This window comes from Eschscholzia californica, unplaced genomic scaffold, assembly GCF_041429995.1.
Source record: "Eschscholzia californica isolate CP2 unplaced genomic scaffold, dmEscCali1.0.p SCAF_2, whole genome shotgun sequence".
In the NCBI taxonomy this organism is placed as follows: Eukaryota; Viridiplantae; Streptophyta; class Magnoliopsida; order Ranunculales; family Papaveraceae; genus Eschscholzia; species Eschscholzia californica.
The window spans coordinates 51,887,387-51,908,139 of NW_028238309.1; the positions used below are offsets into that span (position 1 = coordinate 51,887,387).

A 20,753-nucleotide genomic window follows, 5' to 3' on the forward strand; every position below is an offset into this window, starting at 1 on the left:
GGTTTCAAAACCAAAAAAATAATATAAATGGATATCTAGTCCATTTGGTGTCATCTAGAGAAAAAACACAAATCCCTATAATACCAAATAAATCATAATTCCTAATCTAACCTTCCTCATATATTATAACTGATTTATCTTCAAAATCCATAAAGATCTTCTTCCATTTTTATCTCCCACATTCTCTCTCCAATCACGTTTTTAAACAAAGAAATATATATTATAACTGATTTATCTTCAAAATCCATAAAGATCTTCTTCCATTTTTATCTCCCACATTCCCTCTCCAATCACGTTTCTAAACAAAGAAACGTGATTCATTATTTTCAGTAACCGAAACCTCTTTATTCTCTCGCTCTAAATCCGATTCACATAACAAAACCTCCATTAAACTCAGAAATCTTGTTTCATCTTCATTAGATTGTTTTTCAAACATTCGTCTTCTAATCCAATACACAAGCTCAGAACTCCATTTCCATTTATGTCTCTTCATATCAAGTTAATCAGGTAAAACATAAATCAATATAAGTTTTTGTGATTCCATTTCAGTTTATAGTAGCTGATTCTCTCTCTCTACATCTTAATCTACTGAAAATCTTCCATTAAAACAAAGAAATTGTTTCATATTCATTAGAGTTTTTCAAAATCAGTTTCTTAATTGTTTTTCAGGTAAACAAAATTCTTCTTTAATGATTCTGTTTCAAATCGAGTATGTTATTATTGTATTTCTCTCTCTAAAAGTTTCTTTAATGATTTCGATATTGATGAGATAATCCTTCATTACTAATTCCTATAAATCGAGTATACTTATTGTTGCAATCAATCATCATATCAGATATCTTTAGATATGTAGTTTAAACCTAATGATATTCGTACTTTTTCTTCAGATCTGGTTTTCAATCCGTACGGATTTATGAAACGTGGTTTTTTCGTACGGTTCCTCATAACAGAATTAACAGTACATGTACTTTATCGTACATTACCATAATTTATAGTAAATTATGCAAACATCTCCCGTACAATGTTTTTCAAAATGAGAACATGATATATGTATTTTCTGACAAATTATATATACTTTATCACGAATATCATGAATATTATATAGAACATTAATTATGCTTTAATCTCAAAAACAGTACTCGTTTCATTGTTAGAACAACTTCGCTTATATATGTAAATCCCGTGTACTTTGAAATAAATTACATATAATTTACGTAAATGTTCATGTAATTTATTGTAAATAATATATTTTTTTATATAATTTATATGTATTAATCTCTCTCCATTTGTTATCACAGATGGAGTTCCAGGCAGAATCATCAAATCAAAATAAGCAAATCAAACTTGAAATACCCTTGTTCTTGTTACTTGACTTTTTGATTGGCTCCTCGAAATATTTCATAAGAAATGCACACTTGAATGGATCTTGATCATGATTCCTTGGAAAAGCCTCATATTCGGCCCCCTCCATTAGCATTCCAAGCAATAGGGCAACATGGATGGGCACCATTATTAAACAAGAGAAGATTTTGTACGTTTTTTTTGTAACGGAATGTAAACGATGTGTTATGTAAAAGAAATTATGTGTAATGTAAAAGAAATTATGTGTAATTTACTGAACAAAGCCCAAATACATTTGATACATTACGTTGTATACTTGACAAATGATGGTTTATTCGTCATAAATAATACATAATTTACGTATTTATTTCATAATTTGTATTCGATGAGTATTTATGTATGAGTAAAAACGAAAACAAATGCTGCTTTAATGTTCCCAAAAAAATATACTATATCCAAAACCAAAAGTTAAGTGAGAGAAAGTGACATATATGTTTTGTATATTATCCCCCAAATCACGCTAAATTGATCCTAGATTATATACTATTTCCAAATCTGAAAGTTAAGTGAGAGAAAATTGTTTTGAATCGAAAAAAAATTTACATAATAAGATAGAGAAAATTGATTTGGTTTCCAAATCTGTAAAGAAGAGAGAGAAAATTGATTTGGAAATATCCGTGGTGATGACGTATTGGTTTTGGTTTCTGATTGATTCGGATAATAGGAAAGAGAAAATTTGATTTCCAAATCTGTTTAGAGGAGAGAGAAATTATGATTTGTTGCTAATAAATCTCCATATTTTTGGCTAATAAATCTCCATATTAAATTTGTAAAGAAGAGAGAGAAAATTGATTTGCAAAAGTTTGGATTTTGTTTCTAAACAGATTATAGAAGAGAGAGAAAATTTCGTGAGAATCTATCCATTTTTTCCTAAATTTATCCTAAAATCAAGGTACATTAAACCGTTTGAAAATTTTGGACATGGAAGGAATTATGTAATATATATTAAGGGTTTTTAGTCCCATGAGCAAAAGGACTAAAAATCCATTTTTTGGGAAGATTGGACCCTAAATTCTTTTTGAACATTATTTTGGGCTATATACCCACGGACCCTAAATCAAAATCCCGGTTTTGAGTTAATGGTTCCCATACCAAACGAATTTTGTAATAACTCACTCATACGGAATCGGATTTGGACAAAATTTGAGTCTAAATTCAAGAGCTCGGCGAGACGAATCCAAAGAGATGTCTTGCTCGAGATTCTAACGAATATAAGTACATCAAATTAACCAAAAACCGGTCCAGCTACTTTTGAGCTAGGTACCGATTCCAACAATCCCCCACATGAATGATTATTACATGTTCGAAAATCACAGCAAACTGACAGACCTTACTATGCTATAATGCTGACAGACAGTAGTTCTTACGCGGAGTGTCGCTGCATCGGATGAAGGTGGCTTTAAAGCTTTGAACCTTCCCTAGTGATAACTATCAGGTTTACAAGGACAACAGTGAACTGTTAGTCTTGAACTGAGTCCTGGTAATTGTAAGCCAACTATAATTAACACACAGCTAATTCTTTACTTGTTTTAAGTTCTCGGTTGAGTTCTTTGCGGTCATGAACGTTCCTAGTTTCGTGTGTGCATTAGAGAAGTCAGCCTAATACGACCTTCTGATAGAACCGACACCAATTCCCACACATATAGGTGTTTCCTACTTAGGTACACTGCTATACCTTCCTTATAGACAAATTTCTAAATTTTCCGGATACATTAAAAGTTGTAAGCTTAACCTCTGCATTGCAGACAACACTGATTTCATCCTAGGAATGGGAAAGAGAGAAACTCTCTTCCAGTGTTTTGTTCGAGTCAGGATATAACTTCAGTTTCCCTTTGAACCTAGATCGTGGGATCTCCAGTCTTCTAGGTAGGGTTTCATTATGCCTTTACTCATTTACTTTAGGCAGTAAACCCATTCCCCTTGATGAAGCAATTACAAGATCTCTAGGCAGTCCCTTAGTGAAAGGATCAGCTAGGTTTTCTTTAGATTTTACATAATCTATTGTAATAACTCCTTCAGAGAGTAATTGCTTCACGGTATTATGTCTTCGACAGATGTGTCGAGACTTACCATTATACATTTTACTATGTGCCTGAGCAATCGCAGCTTGATTGTCACAATGAATCTTAATTGCAGGCACATGATTAGGCCATATTGGTATATCTTCTAAAAACTGTCTAAGCCACTCGGCTTCTTCTGCAGCTTTATCCAAAGCAATGAATTCTGAATCCATCGTTGATCTAGCAATACAAGTTTGCTTAGAAGATTTCCAAGATATGGCAGCCCCTCCCAGTGTAAATACATAACCACTGGTTGATCTTGTATCATCGGTATCGGATATCCAATTTGCATCACAATATCCTTCAAGTACTTCTGGGTACTTGGTATAATGGAGTTCATAATCCTTTGTATGCCTTAAATACCGTAACAACCTTGTTATGGCATCCCAGTGAGTACTACTTGGATTACTAGTAAATCTGCTTAGTTTACTAACCGAAAGAGCTATGTCTGGTCTAGTACAATTCATTAAATACATAAGGCTTCCTATAATCCTTGAGTATTCTAATTGTCTTACTCCATTCCCAGTATTCTTCATAAGATGAATACTTGGGTCTAATGGAGTTACTACAGTCTTGAGATCATTTTTACTAAATTTTTCTAATATTTTTTCCACATAGTGAGTTTGAGATAAACTTATCCCTTTACTAGTCTTAGTAAGTTTGATCCCCAAGATTACTTCTGCTTTTCCTAAATCTTTCATATCGAAATTCTTATAAAGCATTTTCTTAGTAGTGTTGATGACATCTAAGTTATTTCCCATAATTAGCATGTCATCTACATATAGACACAGAATAACACACCCTTTATTTGTGTTCTTAACATAGACACATTTGTCACATTCATTTATTTGGAATCCATTTGATAATAATGTATTAACAAATTTAACATGCCATTGTTTTGGGGCCTGCTTCAACCCATATAGTGATTTCACTAATCTACAGACTTTCCTTTCTTGGCCAGGAACCACAAACCCTTCAGGCTGGTTCATATAGATTTCTTCTTCTAATTGCCCATTTAAAAAAGCTATTTTCACATCCATCTGGTGAATTTCCGAATTATATAAGGATGCTAAGGATACTAACATTCTTATAGAGGTTATTCGACTCACCGGAGAGTAGGTATCGAAATAGTCCAATCCTTCTCGTTGTCGAAAACCTTTTGCCACAAGTCTTGCCTTGTATTTGTCAATGGATCCATCTGTTTTTAATTTCTTTTTAAAAATCCATTTGGAACCTAAAGGCTTACATCCAGGTGGAAGATCTACAATTTCCCATGTATGATTTTGCATAATGGAATCTATTTCACTATTTACAGCTTCTTTCCAGAATGGAGCTTTGTTGTACACTGAAAAGTGTACAAAATACAACTAAAAATACTTATTCTTAGTCCATGTTAGTTGTTTAATGCTTTGTTGTAGTTAATATTTTGCAGATACTAATGGAAGACACATTAAGGTGTTAAATCTACCAAAAATCTACTTGATGAAGGCAATATATCACCAAACACTCATCATAAACAAATGAAGATGATCACAAATGGTGGTGGTTTAACTTAAACAATATAGTTGTAGTAACTTTACAACTAATTTGGTGGGAAATCAAGATATGGTGAAAATTAATCAACTTGGTAGAAAATAATAGTAAAAGTAATTTTATTAGTAAAAAACATGTATCCTTATATAAAGGAAATAAGTCAAGTAACAATTATTTTTAAACACTATTAAGATGGGTAAAAAGTAAATGTGATTTACTTACTACTTGTTGTAAGAAAATGGCTATAAATAGCCTCCTCCATCTCATTTGTAAGACACACAAGTTTGGAAGAAAATATCATCTATTGTAGTTCTTTCCAAATTTATTTTTCTTTCTCTACTTTCTAGTTTGTTACAAGATGAATCAAATTAATGAAGTGTTCTACAATTTAATGGAAAACTAAGTTTCATACTTGAGGTTGTGGGGTGATAATACCATGAAGGAATAATTTTTATACTTTTGGAATCACATTTTCAAGTAAGTGAAGATTTTGTTATAATTGTTTTGTTTTTCCATGTTTTGGTTTTAAAAGTTTTATGTAAGAAAAGTTGTTTTATGGTGCATCATATCAACTTTCCATACAACATGTTGGAAACACATTTCATCAATATCTTTTGCTTCACAAACCCTCTTTTGAACTCAATACAAATAACATCTCTTTTAGTGAATTTCCACCCGTCAAAGTAATTAAAATAAAAGTTGATTGACACTCTTTTTAACCGTCAAAGTGTGCGGTGGAGCAACCTTATTTTGATGTATCTTATGAGCCGTGTGGTACGAAAATCGCTAACGTATTATTTCTTTTGAAACAAGAGATTTTATTTAACTAAGGTTTGTTCAAAACAAGAAAACTAGACCGTTTTAACTTGTTTGTGAAAATGAAATTTGAAATACTAAGAGATACAAAATTATTCCATGCAATGGTGAAGGATCCCCATACCCTCAAGACCCACATCATATAAATTATTGAAAGGTAAATCTCTCTTTAGAAGTTGTTAATTTAGAGTAAGTTCCTAAAACAAAAAAAAAGACATCTCAAAAATTTCCTTTGGACTCAAGTTAGCTTGTGATCTTTAGTACTTCAACACCCCTTCTTTGCACACTCCTTTAAGGCCTATGAAAGACTTTCTCCCTGGATTACAAAACAATATTGACAAAGAAAGAAGATTGACTTGGACCATTTGAAGAAGGACTACTAACTTACTAACTACTAACTTACTAACTACTAAGGTGCTGTTTGTTTTTTTATTTTTTCAGATCTGAAATCTGAATTAGGTCTCTATTCAGATTTCAGATGTTTGTTTTTTAATTTTATAAAATCTGAAAATTTTACTGAATTGGGCTAAGGTCTGAATGGGCTGAAAAAGAACCCACATATTTCAGACTTCAAAACAAGTCTGAAATATAGGGCCAATTGCTGAAATTTGTCAAAAGACTCTTCTGCCCCCATAAAAAAAAATCTTTCCAATAGCCCAACATTTTACTACCACCGACACCACCACCACCACCACCGCCACCACCGCCAACCAAGCCACCACTGTCAACCCCCGCCACCGCTGTCAACCACCGCCACACCTGTCAACCATCGTCACCACTGTCAACCACCGCCACCACTGTCAACCACAAACACAGGAGGTTGTTTGAGAGACCACAGACTACCCACCACCACCACCAACATCAGACACCACCACCACCAACGGCAGACACCCACCACCACTAAAAACAAATAACACCCACCACCACTAACAACAGATAATCACCACCACCAACAGATAACCACAAACCCCCAAAATCAAAATGATTTCAGTTTCTTACAAACAAAAGAGGAAATAAAGTATTAAGATCAAAAAGTTATTTTTACACCATTAAATCTCTACTAGACTTCTGTAACTCCATGGTGTCCCCAAATCAAGCAGAACAAAAAACCCTAACTTTTTTTTATCTTCTGTGCTAGAGAGAGTGTAGCTTTCCCGATCTTTTGCTTAGAGAGAGAGAGATGGAGGGAAGGAGAAAGAAACATATCCGGTGAGAGTTGTCCATGGAAAGAGAGAAAGAGTCGACAAGAGCATTTGAGGGTCAAAGATTCGGTGATTGGCTGCCATCGGTTAGAGAGAGAGGGTGAGATCCAACAATAACTTTTCCATCGGAGAGAGACATGAGAGGGAGGGGAGTGGTGAAAAATAAAAAAAAACCCTAGTTTTTTACATAAATGAGGGGTTTGTTTGCCTTTTTGGAAGGCTTAGGGTTTGTTTGGTTGCTTACATAAATGAGGGGTAAAAGAGTCAAAATTTTGATTCAGACATACTGATTCAGATCTAAAAAACAAACATCTAATTAGTAAAATAGTTCAGCCAATTCAGATTCAGCTAATTCAGTTCAGCCAATTCAGATTCAGCCAATTCAGATTCAGACACAAATAAAAAAACAAACAGCACCTAACTTGCTAACTACTAACTTACTGACTACTAATTTGCTAACACCTACGAGTGGAGTATAGCAATTACCCACGTCGTACTAATTTTTCTTTAGTGTAATCTTGTCTCTCTTTATCTATATCTATTATAAATGGTCGGTTATACCGCCTAAATAATATTGCAAGTGGAGTATGCTTATTACCCATGTTGTATTTGATTGCTTTATAGTATAAACCTTATCCCTTTATATATTATAGTAGTAAGTATCCTAACATAAATATATATAGACATATATATATATATATATATATATATATATATATATATATATATATATATATATATATAGTTGTAATTATACTAACAAAGTTCTTTCACTTTCTCATCATTTTGACCATAGCTCCCTTGGGTTCGACATACCCAGATTTGCCATTGAATGTACTACAACTAAACACCGTGCACTTGCGGGAAAATAAGTGTACTTCTCTCAATTTCATAACTAACATCATTTTTAGTACGAAAGAAGTCCACAACAAGTTTTTGGCGCCGCTGCTGGGGAGCAGTTTGTGTTCAAGGTTTAAAAAGGAAAGTTTTCTTCTCTAATCTAGTTGATTATTAGTATAATATAGTTTTTTTTTTTTTTTTAAAAAAAAAAAAAAAATTGTTCTTCAAATTCATTTCTCATCTTTGTATGCAAGGTTTGATGTATGAGTAGGTGGTCTCGAAAAGAAAAGACTCGGTTAGCCCGACTAGATTCACCACAAAATTTATTTATTAGTACTCATCCTTGTAGTTCAAGTACCTCGAAAACAGAAAGTATAGATAGTGTGAACAAAGAATCATATATTCCCAACTTTCAAGAAGGACAAATCGAATCACCCTTATTCGATTTAGGTTCAGAATCAAAATCATTTTGCAAAGACCCAAGTCCACCACCAAGAATGGATAATCCAGCAGAAGAGGGAAAAACCCTTAAGCAACATTTTGCACCAATCATAACTAACCCATTGTCATGCATTGAGTTACCACCAACCACTGCAACACACTATGAGTTGAAATCTAATGTGATAGCACTACTACCTTCATTTTATGGGACCGATAGAGAAAATCCATATGAACATATTAATGAGTTTTTGCATATATGCTCCACGAGCAAATTTCAAAACTTTAGTGATGATTCGGTCCGCTTAAGGTTGTTCCCGTTCTCTCTAAAAGAAAAGGCTAAGTCATGGTTGAATTCTCTTCCCCCTAACTCTGTGAGAACTTGGGATGAGTTGGTAACAAAGTTCCTCGTGAAATTCTTTTCTAGGGCCAAAACAAATGAGTTCAGGAAACAAATTTTCAGTGGCGTGGCCGAGAATTTGGGGGCCCGGTGCGAAAAAAATATTTGGGGCCCTTTCTCCACTGATATCAAAACGTAAACTCTTTTCACACATTATACGTTTAGTAATTATCTCTTAAGAAACTAAGTTCGATAAGAAAAAAAGTTTAACTCCTTCCGTGAAGTTGAATACTTATTCTAAGTTGTGTATTTTTTCATCCCAAATACTTCTATGCAAAAACCATACACATTTGACAACACTCCTTCCACGAAAAGATAGAACAATAAGTATTCGACTTCATAAACATACAAACTAAACTAATAGTTTATCACTTTATCCATAACTTAATACCATAACTAATAGTTGTTATTTTTTTGTGAAGAAAATAGTTGTTGTTAGAAACAGTTGGAGATAATAACGAGTTCATAAAATAAACAAAAAAGTGACTGTTGGGTGGAATGAACTTGAGACCTCTTTGTTAACACTCAAGAGGTTTACCAATTCAGCTACATCACCATCTTGTTTCATTGTGTACTGCTAAATCAATATAACTAATCGGAATTTAGGGGCCCCTATCTCTATAAGAAAATTATGTGGTTTGAGGGGGGCCCGGTGCGACGGCACCGGTCGCACCCCCTCAAACACGCCCCTGCAAGTAGTTACAAGAGAGTTGTTTGAGGCATGCGAATAACCCAACTGGTATTGGGATCCTGGAGAAAGGCAGAAAGCATTGTTCGTGACTCATGAGATAGGATTCTGACTAATGTAAATAGGGGCACTCCCCTAAGGGTGTTTGACAAACAAAAGACATTTTATATACTTCTTCTAATTCTTTTCGATGGTATTTGTTGCTAAACTTTTGGTATTTTTTAGATAAGTTTCGCTTTCATTTAGTTCACTAATTCAATTAGGAACAGGAATTAGAAAGTAGATAAGAAAGGGATCTCTTCTTCTATAAGTACTCAGGTCAGGTCGGATAGCTAATGACTTTGAGTTGTTTTTTGGTTTCTTATATGTTTTCTGCAATGTTTCAAGTTTATGCAAGTTCCATTGAGGTTCGTTTGTTATTTAAAAGTTATAGTTGAAGATTCAGTAAATTTCAGGTTTCTGCTAGTTACATTTTTGAAGAACTCTTTCGCAAATTGTTTGATTAATTCAAGGTTTATTCAGGTTTTATTTCAGTTACTTTTCGTTGTTTTGTCAAATTCTGGTTGAGTTTATTTTAAAGTGCCTCAAGAGGAGCTTTTGTCTACAACTCTATGTCATTAACTAACTCCAGTAATTAAAAGTACAAGCTGAGAAAAAAGAGTTATACCCATGGACTCTAAAATAGGTGCAAACAGATGCATATGCAGAGAACTAGTCAAGCAATAACATACGAATGTTATATGTTGATACACGTGCACATGCTTTTCCTCATAGTTGTACCTTCAAACATGGCAATAAAAATGTAAAACATCATCGACATGCAATCTTTTTAAACAGAAGTATGAAAAAGTCCATCCAGCATCTGCACATAAGGGAAAAGAATGTAATAGAACGAGGCTCAAAATACCAAATCAAGCTCACGGCTCTCCTCAACTGCATCTAAGATGGGGTAGAAAATATCAATTGATAGGGAGAAACCCAAATGACACATTTGATCAACAATATCAAGGGCAGAATGCACCTGCAGGAGTATTTTGAAGAATAAACTCAATTAAAATTGAACGTCTCGTAACTATACATAATCAAAATGTTGGAAGAGTTTCCATGTTTGTAGGAAATATGAAGTTTTACAGAAGTTTAATTATTCCTAATCACCGGAATCCAGGGCCTCGTGGAGTACCTGATTAGGCACTGGGGACATGAACACAGGGTTACTGCGTTTCTCCTGCTCATATATACTGACTAGCTAGTAGATTGAGAAAGAATCTGCTGCTTTTTGAGCATTCTTGTTACACACATATTCTTAAGACCATATGATCCTTTAGGAATTAGAGTCCTAATGTTCGAATTTTACATAAAATTCTTTTACAGACTCACAGTTGTAAGAAACCCTTGAGCAAGGAAAACGAAACAAATGAAGATCATTGGAGTGAATCAAATGATACCACATTTTAGACTTCACTTTTCATATAATTGAGTTATCCAATAATTATGATCAGAATATCAGATAAAGCTTTTACACTTTAAAATCAAGTGATCATAGCTTCTAGTTTGTTCATACCTCAAGTGAATCACAACAGTATCTCACAAGCTTCTTGTATGAGGTAGATGCAGGTAATACATGAAGCTTCTCATGCAACCTCTTGAACTCTAAAATGGCTTCTTCAACCTTCCAACATCAATTGTAGCATATAAGAACAGAGTTGCAGGGAGTAAGCAGCTTACTAAGCATACCAACAGCAAAGAGTAGCTTAGTTCATTAACCAAAACAAACAAACTGCTAGGATACAAAAGATGTTAACTACTCTTTTGAACAAGAGAAAGAACTCAGATTAATATTTTTTGAACTGTACAAGTTTTTAAAGCAAATCTGGTTAAGAGAGACCAAACAGAGATGAAGCACTAATTACATATTGCGAAATCGTCCCCACAATTTTTGTAAAATCCCTCAAAAGATATTGAATGTGTCCAATTCTTTCTCCTAGCCAAATAGTATATCAAAGTGAATATCGCCACCTAAGTACTACGATCAAGGAATGAAGTTTCTGCGGAAATTTCGGTAGGCATGGAAATGGAATATTTCGGCCATTTTGATCGAAATATTTTGAAACTAATTTCCTTAACAAGGCTTTGTTAAGAGAAACTTAGTTAGTTATGATGGAAACTTTGGTAGGTATAGAAATGAAAATATTTTGGTCATTTCGTCCGAAATATTTCAAAATTTAATTCCTGCTATACAGTAACACTTGTTCTTACAAAGTTATGACTAAACAGGGTTAGGACCCAATCGGTGGCAACTTGCTTCAGTTTACATGATAATTTATACCACATTTTGCAAGTAACAAATAGATACTTAGATGTTTACCAGATGGTTGAAAGTTGAAACTGTGTGTATTTGTCTAAGTTAACTATAGAATTCCACAACCTCTATGCAACTCATGCTTTATAGGTTACATAAGTATCCCTTGTCGCCTTTTTTCAAATAGATATTTTTTCAAAAACGTTCGATATTATTGTACAGTAAGAACTCTTTGACTTATTTATATAGAGTTACAGAGGATTCAAAACAAAATACGATGAATAGTTATAACAATCAAAGTGCATATCTCTACTCTATGTTAGAAGATGCACTCCATGAAATTCACAGACGGAGATTACTGGTATTATTCGTGAAAAGCCCCTTACTTCCTTACCGATAAATCCGGCATGCTGGTAGTGTAGCTGTAAATGAAGTGTGATAGATTTTCTTCTCCCACTTCTGTTTATGGCAAGGTAACAAAACAGTTATGCGTATGCAGCAAATCTTTCAAAAATAGCAGAAAAATATGTAGATTAAGCTATTGAGAACCTTATCGAATTACCGTTGGACGGATTCATTAACTCAGTCAACATTGATGGTAAATCATATTTGTTTCGAGTGTAATGGAAATCCATGCATAATAGACCAAGGTTCCGAAAAAATGATAAATCATATTTCTTTCGAGTGTTATGGAAATCCAGGCACAATAGACCAAGGTTCCGAGGAAAAAAGACTAACTGAACAGATAAGCTCATTTGCCTAACCCAGCAGTCCCATCCTAGGTCATTTCAAATGGTTCTAATGACTGAGAACAAAAAGACGAGGTTAAAATTATCTTAATCCATGTTAACAGTTCACCGCAACAAACTCAAACCTTATGTTAAGTCACATATCAAGTTTCAGAACAAAGAGAGGTTTGTCAATCTGCCAGTCGAGTGAAGTCGATTTGCCAATTCATATATTTTACTCACTCACCCTAATGGTTTAACAGCTGAAAAAATGACACTTTTTTGGTATAAAATAAAGGTCCTCTTTAGCATATAAAGATAAAGGAAGAACATACCAGAGGCTTTTAATGCTACAATGAACTTCTGTGCGAAGTTTTCCAATGTGCGTCTTCCTAAGGATTTAAAGATGTCTGACAAACAGTCCAATGACGAAACTTTAGTTACATCAACAACATCTAATAACCGCAAAAACTCTTCATTTCTGTCTCCTTCGCACAGCGCCAACAAATAGTTTCCTGCCAAAAGCATCAAATTCTGTGAGTTGCAGCTTTGTCTACTGAAAGCTGCAAATTCTGCTTGCACCAAATAATACAATTATTCTATTCAGAACTATCAAATATAGGATAAACGAAACTATAAATGGGCATAATGAGCTGCAAACCAAAATCAGAGTCAATGTGATTCAGTGAAATTTGGAAAGGTTGAGTGATGATCAGTAGAGGAGCTTCTGCAGGTTAGAAGGGACTAATCTTTTTAGCAGAATTAAACTGATTTTGAGGGCTTAAAAACTTGCATGCAGAACAGTGGTGTAGACCTAACAACATCAACCAAATGCTATAACAGTGGGAAGGACTTTGCAAGCAGAAGAACAGGAAGGAAATACGGCAACTGGTCCCAGCGGCTATAATCTGGAACATATGGAAAGATAGGAATAACGAAGTCTTCAAGGATATGAACTTAGTAACCAATCTAGACATAAAAGGAACAATATTCTTTTGAGCTAAAAGATTAGAGTCTTCCAAAATATATCTTTCACAGATGTTATAGTGAACTGGGAGGCATGGATATCGTGAGAGAGCCCATGACCTAACCATCTGACAGTTTGTATCTATTCCTTTTTCATTAACATATTCATTCGAAGTTTCAAAAAAAACAACTAGCATGCAGAAATCTTTTAGAACCTTAATCAGCTTAATGATGGATGGAGAACTAACCATCAGAAAGTTTTGTTTCTGAAACCATTCTCGGATTATAATGGACGATGAAGAGCTTTCCCTAACATAAGCAAATGAGGAACTCAAAATCTTGAAGGAGGAGACTACAGTTACTTGTTCAACTATTATGGATCATCTCCAAAGATTGACGAAAGGAAATGACCGATAAGCATGGCACTGACTCAGGCAATGATCTAAGCTAAATATAAACATATGCTTAGGGAACTCCAAAGAAAGTAAAAGAGTTTTTATTTGGACAATAATTGTCACATTTATATCCATGCAAATATGGTTGGTTGTCTTTAGTTGATTTTCTTTTGAAAAAGCAGTTCTCTTATACTTGTCCATGGAAAAATATAAATTAAACAGTTAGAGTACAAAGAGGAAGTAAAAAATTCTAAACTAAAGATAAAAATAAAAAAGTCATAACACTCCCAGAATAAACACCAAATTGAACAATTGTTAGTCCTTTATGAGCATCTCACTCACAACACAAGTTGTACAGAACAAAGTGGCAGAAAAAAATTTAAACACAAAGGAAACAAATCTAAAATGCAAATATCGGAATTGTGATACCCAACGTTTCTTCTACAAATACACTCCTATACACACATCTTTAGAAAGTTGGATCTTAGTTGGGCCTTTACTGAGTAAAGGTAAGACTAAGGAAGAATATCATTCAAAAAAAAAGACTAAGGAAGCAGTATGGTCGTGGTTGGCTACATCCGACCACGCTTTTCATAAAACTGAAATTAAGAACTTCCTGCTTTAAAGAACCGAAAGCTTAAAGATGAAGCGAATAAGTAAGCATATATATTTGACTCCCCCAAGAGGTGAACCATAAAAGCATTCAAACAAGTCATGTTACACAAGTAAAGCATGGAGTTGGTTTAGAAGCCTTACGCTCTTAGAAAACAAAAAAGCCCTTTTCAAGTGACAATCTCTATTAAACTGTTTCTATTTGAAGATTAGTTCAACAAAAACAATATGAATATCCTGAAATTCAGAGGACATTTACTGAAAGTAATACGTATATGAACAGATTTGAAGAATTTGGGCACAATGATCCTAGAAGATAGAAGTATGTCAAGGTGTGAAACTGTACCTGCAATGCCTAATCCGCCACCATCCTTATCTTCTCCTATTGAGTTGCAAAGCTCTTCAATTTTATCTTTGTCATCAACTTTAACCCAAAGCAACATCTCATAGTAACCTAATCTTGCAAGTGTGTCAGGATTATCATTTTTTATACAATCAATTAAGAACTGAAACTCTTCAACCATTTCCATATCGATCAAATATGTGAGAAATGGACCATAAGTTTCTTCTTCAATCCGAAAACCTTGTTCTCTCATAGCTCCAAAGAGTTCGGATGCCTTATAAATGTGTTCCAATGAGACATCTATATCCCGACTCGTCCTAGCCTTCTCTATACAAAGTCCTATCAATGCATGAAATTCTTTCGCACCAGTTTCTCGGCCCAATTTACCAAAGAACTCAAGTGTAGCTTCTGTGCCCAGTCTTTCCCCACATACTGACACTAACTGGCGAAATCGACGAGTCTGGGAGTCCTTTGTAACCCATTTCTGTTTCCTTTCACGTGACAACTCCTTCCTCCTTTCTGTTACACTGTTGCTAGACACTTTTGAGAACCATGGTATGTCCAGGGCTGGCTCCATGGAGTTCTGGTCATCAGGCATATCCGAAGAGGGAAAGCTGTGCGCCTCTGAAGTTATAGCAACATTACCTGCATATGAAAACAATACATGTCAGTGAGAAAATTAACTTCTTTTCTGTTTACCCAACATTTCCTGCAGAAATACACCAAAGCACAAGCACAATTTCCTGTGTAACAAGAAAGTGAGAGGGATTATCTAGCTCGTAGGCCATCACTAAGTCTTTATACTCCATGTCATACACGTACTCTCCCGTGTATTGCACCCTCATCCACCCTTTTGTAATGCAATTACTCAGGTATGAAGCCATTCCCATTTGCAGCACAATTCCAGCCGATTGCAACTCTTTTTTTTTGGAAAGTGACTATAGAAGTCATTACAATGGCATTTGATACCTCAAAGATGTGATAAGCATGATAACCGCCGAATTAAACCTTGAAACAAACGGGCTTAAAGCCCAACTAAACTTTTGGCCTAAAGCCCAATGAAATAAACGGCCTAAAGCCCATTTAGCTACATTTTTTTTGAAAACTAGCAACCCAAGTTCAATAAACCATGAATTCCGCCTCCTCTGGAAATCAAACCTAGGACCTCCGAAATTTTGGAGTTTATGTCAACACTATCAACCACTTGGGCAACAAGTGTCGACTGCAGATTGCAACTGTAATTGCTAGCTGTTTAGATTTTTTTCGCTTGTTTACTTACCTTAAGTAAAAGTATTTACTAGTGACTCGAGTTTGACGATAAGTAGTAGAACATTATCCGGTTTCATTAGGTTTCCATTTAGTCGAAGTAGTAACTAAATGTCTAAAAGGAGAAAAAGATGACTTCCCATGTATGATCAGATATTCAGATCTAGCCAAACCCCAGAGGCAGACAAGATGGGTTAACTCAAGTTTATGAATAAAGGATATAATTTATTAAACGTAGAGACTTTTATGAAGTTCTACTTATTTATCGAAGTATAGACCTCTGCAGTATTTCTTGCTATGAGCAAGGTTTGAAAATACGATTTTACGCCTTGAGGCGGTTTGCTCTCACAAGGCGAGGCGGTGCCTCGAGGCACACCTCGATGTGTAAAATACGAAAAAAGAAATTGGCTGATAATGACATCAACTATGTAAAAATATATTATAATAAGTTTTTGTACTTAAATACCATAAAATATATTAAAACTTGAAAATAGTAAAACTAGAAAGCATTCATTGTAAAAGTAGAAGAAGAGATGGAAGATGGCACACGTAGCAGGCTAGCAGCAGTAGCATGCTAGTAGCAGTAAAAGTAGAAGTCACGGACTCAAAATTGTAGAGAGAGAAACACTTGCCAAAAAGTGGAAGAGATGGAAGATGACTAAAGAAGTAGAGAGAGTCTGACTTGTAGCAGCAAGTCATGAACCAACAAGAAAAGTAGAAGAAGATGACTAAAACTAATGCCTTTTTTTTCTGACCTAAAAAAACGTACGCCTTGAGGCGCCACAGGACCGCCTCGCCTCGATGCGCGCCTCGAGGCGTATGATACGACAGTTTTTTAAAACCTTGGCTATGAGTTTATATCACTTTGTCCATGCAACATACCCTCTAATAAGATTTTTATATCTAAAGGAGAAAGATATAGACAAAGACAATTGAAGGAAATTATCCTGAAAGCAACTCCAATGGAGAAGTTCTTATGTGCTATGTCTTAGAAGACATTTTCTTGAAAATTGCTTCCTATGAAGCAAAATAGTTCACCATTTGGCAAGGAGGCAAAATTTCATCTCCAACAGAAATGTGATCAACTATCTTCTTTGTCCACACGGCACTTAATTGTCCACTCGGTTAGAGTTCCACTAAACCCTCTTGCTAGAAGATATGGACTTTTAAATTTTATTTCTAATTATTGACTTACAAAATTTGGATAAGATGGGAAGACATCAATTTTATCAACCTCTAGAATCTATGTGCTTCCCATTGTTGCTTAATAAGTGAGTTTTCACAAAAAAAAAAAATTGCTTAATAAGTGTTGGCAATGGTTTCTCTAGAGAGCTCTCGTTTCACCTAGAAGGGAATTGAGCTTCATTTTACAACCCATGTCATGGAGCAGGGGAGCGATGATCCAACAGGCTGACAGCCTTTAGCAGATCAGCTCTGCTGCAACGATGAAGTGCCCTGACTTTATTTTAGCAATTTGTAGGTGCTTTTGCAGGATAGTGGAGGGGGACATCAAACTGTGATCCAAACATAAACTACAAATACATTTTAGGGCAATACCTAACAGAAGCAACTCTATCTACCTAATAGATAGTAAAATCAAATTCTTTTCATATTGAGATTGATGGAATGCAAGTCTAGAACATACCACATATGAACGAAGTTATACACTGCAACATATTTCCCGGTTCCACTGCAATAAAAAAAAAGTATGATCTATTCAACATGCTTGTTATTTCTAAACCAAGTAATTCAATTTGAACAAAAAAAAAAAGAGAACACTGAGAAATCGATGATTACCAGTACTATGTGACTGAAACTTCTTCAAAGACAAAGTTCTTGAATAAGATTCTTTTGCAGATATTGGAGGGGGTTTCTTTGATCGTAATTTTTCTTTGAATGATTTCTTAGAAGATATATTGATAGTTTCGGAACTGGAAGTGCTGGTGGTATCAGAGAAGTCCGTTAATGGAAATAGTTGTTCCAAGTTTATGTTAGGTTTTATCTTTTCAGCTATTTTGGTCTTTGAATCTGATAAACCCTCGGTAGCGGTACGGAAGAGTGAGCTCAAGATTTTGGGTTTTGATCCACGCATTATAATTTATTATAGAGAGAGAGAGAAAGGCGTTTGTTCCCTCCCTTCCAGAAAACCCTAAAAGATCATCTTCTCAGCTCAATCGATTGCATCTGCAATTGCTTCAATCCCTGTTGTTGTTTATGCTATTGTTACAATTTTCCTTGATGAAGGTTAGAGGAATTCTTTCCTTGTGAAAGCAGAAATGAATCTCTTTTGAGGTTAAATCAAATCTTCTTCTAGGTTTTCATCCTCATACTTAATCTTCTCATCGTATATTGCTGATGAAGATCGACTCTCTTGAAATTGAGTTGTCTAGTTCGTCGGTTCAGTTGAAGTTAGTTGAAAAAGGGGAAGTAAGAAAATGAAGAACTGCCGAATGAAGAGGAATTTAGCATTTTAGGTCATCTAATTGACTGATAGATTCTACTTCTTCGTCATCTTCTACTCCTCCGTTTCTCGTTTGAGAGAGTTCTTAATTTTGTTAGGGTTTTAGAGGGTTTTCTTATTCAAATCTTGAAAGTTTAGGGGGTAAACTTAATTAATAAGCCTATTAGTTTTATTTGGAAGTAGCTAACTTGTTTGACAATCAACCACAAGTACAAAAATCAACTCTAGAGACCACTCTAGAAAGATTTATGGAAACTACACGACAGGTGTTAAAAGAAGTTCAAGCAAGTGCTAGGCAAAACACTCAAGCCATAGCAAAATTAGAGACTCAGGTAGGTCAACTTGCCACATCAGTAAGTGAACGGGAAAAAGGCAAACTCCCAAGTCAACCTTTACCAAATCCTAGAGGTCAATATGAGATTAGTGTGTCTAATTCTACCCCACCTGAAATATATAGTGAAGTGAAATCCATAACTACACTTAGATCTGGGAAACAAATAGATAATAAAATTCAAATGACAATTGAGCTTCCTAAGAATAACAATCTAAGTCCTACTCAACCAACTTCATCACAAGAAGCTGGGAGTGGACAACATGGTGTTCCCAAAGCACCATTCCCTCAAAGGCTTAGGCAATCAAAGAAACCATCACATGATAGGGACATCTTAGAAGTACTCAAGGAAGTATGAATTAACATCCCACTTTTAGATGCAATTGAACAAATCCCTTCCTATGCCAAATTTTTAAAGGATTTATGCACCACCAAAAGGAGGACTAATGTCCCAAAAAGAGCATTTTTTACCGAGAATGTGAGTTCAATAATTCAACAGAAAGTGGCTGTAAAATTTAAAGACCCAGGTAGTCCCACAATTGCATGCATGATAGGTACCCATCACATTGACAGAGCTTTGCTTGATTTAGGGGCAGGAGTTAATCTCTTACCATTCTCTGTGTATGAACAACTTGGTCTAGGAAATCTTAAGAAAACCGCTGTCACATTACAGCTTGCAGACAGATCAGTAAAAATCCCTAGAGGAGTAGTTGAAGATGTGATTATCAAATGTGATAAATTCTACTTCCCGGTGGATTTTTACATACTTGATACACAACCTGTTCCAGAAGGGGCCAGTGCAATACCAGTCATATTAGGTCGTCCATTTTTGAAAACCTCTCTTTCTTTAATTGATTGTGATAGTGGTCTGCTAGTGATGCGATTTGGTAACATGACAGCCAGATTTAATGTTTTCAACATTAATGATCCTCCTACTGAAGTAAATGAGTCACATGGGATGTTAATGATGGAACAAATTCTTAATGACTCGTTTCCTATGCATAAATACATGGATCCTTTGGAGAGAAGTCTGTTAGGAAATGAATGGGATAAGGAAAATGACTCGGTAATCCAAGATGTGATTAAACTTTTGGAGGTAAATGCCGTCCTAGATCAGGAAACTCATCGACAACCATGGAAACCTCGGATAGAACCACTACCACTTCCAAAGCTACCACCACAACCCTCCACTATTGTCCCACCGAAGTTAGAATTGAAAGTCCTTCCTGACACACTAAAATACGTCTTTTTAGGATCAGAAGAAACATTACCTGTGATTATTGCTTCAGATTTAAGTCAAGAAAATGAGAAAAAACTTGTAGATCTTCTTAAGTTACACAAAGAAGCAATAGGTTGGACAATAGCAGACATCAAAGGAATAAGTCCTTCTGTGGTAATGCATAAAATCTATCTTGAGGATGATGCCAAAATCTCTCGAGAACCACAAAGGAGGTTAAATCCAATCATGAAGGAAGTTGTTAAAGAGGAAGTGATTAAGCTATTAGATGTAGGTGTCATTTACCCCATATCGGATAGTAAATGGGTAAGTCCAGTTCAAGTCGTTCCGAAAAAATCAGGAATTACAGTTGTCAAGAACCAAGAAGATGAATTAGTCCCAACAAGAGTTCAAACAGGATGGCGAGTTTGCATTGACTACCGTAAACTCAACAATGCCACTCGAAAGGATCATTTCCCACTTCCATTCATTGATCAAATGTTAGAAAGATTAGCTGGACATGCATATTATTGTTTCCTTGATGGGTATTCAGGTTACAACCAAATACCAATTGCACCAGAGGATCAAGAAAAGACAACTTTTACTTGCCCATTCGGTACTTTTGCCTATAGGAGAATGCCTTTTGGACTGTGCAACGCTCCTGCCACTTTTCAACGATGCATGATGTCAATCTTTTCTGATATGGTTGAACGCTTTCTTAAAGTATTTATGGATGATTTCTCTGTTTTTGGGTCATC

General features: G+C 35.1%; 1 protein-coding gene across 1 annotated transcript; it reads right to left on the minus strand.

The window, feature by feature from the left end:
- Window positions 1-10,080: 10,080 nt before the first annotated feature.
- Window positions 10,081-18,662, minus strand: LOC147558857 (pentatricopeptide repeat-containing protein At4g04790, mitochondrial-like). The gene is made up of 8 exons (XM_086660580.1): window positions 17,785-18,662; window positions 17,633-17,677; window positions 14,725-15,366; window positions 12,741-12,920; window positions 12,072-12,136; window positions 10,940-11,047; window positions 10,286-10,399; window positions 10,081-10,158 (listed from the first exon to the last, which is right to left on the minus strand). The coding sequence occupies exons 1-8, from the start codon at window positions 18,077-18,079 to the stop codon at window positions 10,147-10,149; spliced, it is 1,461 nt and encodes a 486-aa protein (XP_086516706.1). The 5' UTR covers window positions 18,080-18,662; the 3' UTR covers window positions 10,081-10,146.
- Window positions 18,663-20,753: the final 2,091 nt, after the last annotated feature.